At 41.3% G+C, this 2,500-nt stretch overlaps 1 protein-coding gene across 1 annotated transcript in view; it reads left to right on the top strand.

The window, feature by feature from the left end:
* The window catches only part of LOC138039000 (ras GTPase-activating protein 1-like), a 45,342-nt gene that overhangs the window by 27,488 nt on the left and 15,354 nt on the right, over positions 1 to 2,500 (top strand). The window contains exon 18 of the mRNA XM_068885132.1: positions 174 to 316. Within this exon, the coding sequence (XP_068741233.1) occupies positions 174 to 316 (143 nt within the window). The remainder of the gene's footprint in view (positions 1 to 173; positions 317 to 2,500) is intronic.

The following is a 2,500-nucleotide window of genomic DNA, read 5'->3' as shown; positions in this document are numbered from 1 at the left end:
CGAAAGCACATGGCAAGAAAAAAAAACTGCCCGAGACTATTATGGGCAATTCCGTAGGCCTGCAATACGAACAAAATAGATCCTACACTCCCCTTTTTCTCCCACTCCACTCTAGTTCTTTGTGGTTTCAGCATTCGTTGCTCTTACTCATTGATATGCATGTGTTATTGTAGAGGAGGTGTCAACGTTGTTTCGGGGAACTTCATTAACAACAACTCTTATGGATCAATACATGAAAATGGTGGCCATTCCTTATGTTCAACAGACGATTGGCGACGTCGTGGTGAAAATTTTAGATTGTAAGCAGTCTTGTGAGGTACGTAGCAGTAATTTTATGCTGAAAAAGATGAATAGAGGCCGTGATTCTGGATAGCTGTGTAGCTACTGCAATTTTTTCAAATGATGCTATTTGAACCAGTATTTTTATTATATGATCAGTGCATGTTTCGTTCAAGTATAATGTGTCGTTTTTGGATACCTTTTCGCATCTGAGCCGCCTGTCAGGACTTCGCCTACTCGTGCACTGGCGTTTTTTGTCTTCTTGTATTACGGTGACGGAACACAGTTTTTAAGCACTTATACTTCGATTTCTGCCATATTTATGCAGTTTTTGTCTGGAAGCTCATACGTGATCACTGATAAGTGCTACCACGAAGGTTTATATTTTTGACAAATGAATGAAGGGGTAGTTTCTAAAGAAACTGTGGTGCTGCGTCGGTGGGGAAGTAGTATACAAAAATTTGGTTTTATCAACGGAGTTGATAATGTAAATTGGCCACCGTACAGAGATTCTAAAAGCTGACGTTTCGAGCGTTAGCCCTTCGTCAGAGCGATTCGCTCTGACGAAGGGCTAACGCTCGAAACGTCAGCTTTTAGAATCTCTGTACGGTGGCCAATTTACATTATCAACTCCGTTGATAAAACCAAATTTTTATATTTTTGACAGTTTATGTGTTTGTGTTTTTGTAGTTAGACGACTCATTCATGATTTGTAGTCGGAACTATTTTAATTCCAAATTTCTACAAAATCTAATGACCGGTTTGCAAGAAATTTGGTAAAACAGCCAACAGCTGTTGGTCTCAAATTCTTGAGCGAATTCGCATGCAGCATTTTGCTGGGTTCATCTCGTCCCCAGAGTCCACCTTTCTTTTGGTCAGCACCAAGAACACGCACTCTGGCCAGGGAAATGACCAGAGTCCGTGTTCTTAGTGCTGACCAAAAGAAAAGCAGTCTCTGGGAACGAGATTGTGGATTCCTCTGCAGAATTTTAACTTCTAAAAAACCATGATGTAAACGTAATGAAAGCCTATTTACATCGCATTGCCAAGACCATTGCGAGAAGGAGAAATAAAGTTTTCGCCATATTTGTTTTGTTTTCAAAAACTGCGCCGGCCGTCAATGAATACTGCTGCCCGCGGAAAAAACTGTGTTCATCCACCTTAACAGGGGCACCCAACGAGAATACTTAGTTCAGAACCACTTAAACATAGCATTGTTAAACGTATTTTTGTATTTAAACGGTAGATATAGGCATAATTTTATCCCCTAAAAGTTTGCCTGTTCGGATTTCCTAGCTAAAAGTCTGTAGGGATCAAAACTTACCTTTTCGAAAATTTCAGCCAGAAAAAAGGCTCCCGAAAATTCTAGGTGACCTTTTTAGGGTAAAAATCCGTTAAAAATGGGCAATTATACCATTTTTCACTGAGATGTTCGAAAATCCTAGGAGAGGCAGGCAAGCAAGAAATTTTAGAACAAATGTTCCGAATATTCTAGATCTCAAATCGTCTTCCGAACAGATATTTTCCGAAAATTGACGTTGGATGCCCCTTACTCTAAGAGTGAAGGCTCCGCGAGCGCGCTTTTTATTGACAAGTACCAGAAAAGCCGGGCAGTTTGGAAACGCATTGCAATCGAATCAAACAAAGAGACTCAGAGAAAGTAAAGTCCTTGAGTGCTTTACAAAAAGCTAGGTGACCTCAAAAGCCAAAAAAAGGGTTCATTTTTAGCAGCAGCATGAATATATCGTTTGGCCATTATCCACCATTCACCATTTGGACATCACGTTCTTGAGGGCTAGTGTGTACATTTTATGTGGAATTCCACCAATACTAATATGCAAAATCGGACCAGAATAATTTGGCGCAATGACATTCACCCTGCGAGCAGAGCCTCCTTTTGTCTTTTTCTTTACTGAGGAGGAGAAAAGTAGGCTCTGCCCGAATCGCGTCAACTCTTTGAAGCCGCCGCAGCCCGAACTTCTGGATTAGTCAATCTTGTTTTCTCTCGTGAAACCGGTTTTTCCAGTGCGAGCGTCCGTTTGGTGACAAAACCGATGGTTATAATTGAGCCCGCTGGCATGAAAAACCAAGATGGCGGCGAGATCTGGCATTTTAGGCTTGGGTTCGAGACTGTATCCTGGCAACATGCAGCGCATATTCAATAAAGATCTTACTCGATTCATGCAGAGCCTTTCTCGAGAACGCCAAAATCGAGCAAGCA

The sequence above is a fragment of the Montipora capricornis genome, chromosome 2 (assembly GCF_036669925.1).
Source record: "Montipora capricornis isolate CH-2021 chromosome 2, ASM3666992v2, whole genome shotgun sequence".
Classification (NCBI taxonomy): domain Eukaryota; kingdom Metazoa; phylum Cnidaria; class Anthozoa; order Scleractinia; family Acroporidae; genus Montipora; species Montipora capricornis.
The sequence above is the reverse complement of the archived record's forward strand: the minus strand, read 5'-3'. Positions and strand labels throughout refer to the sequence as shown.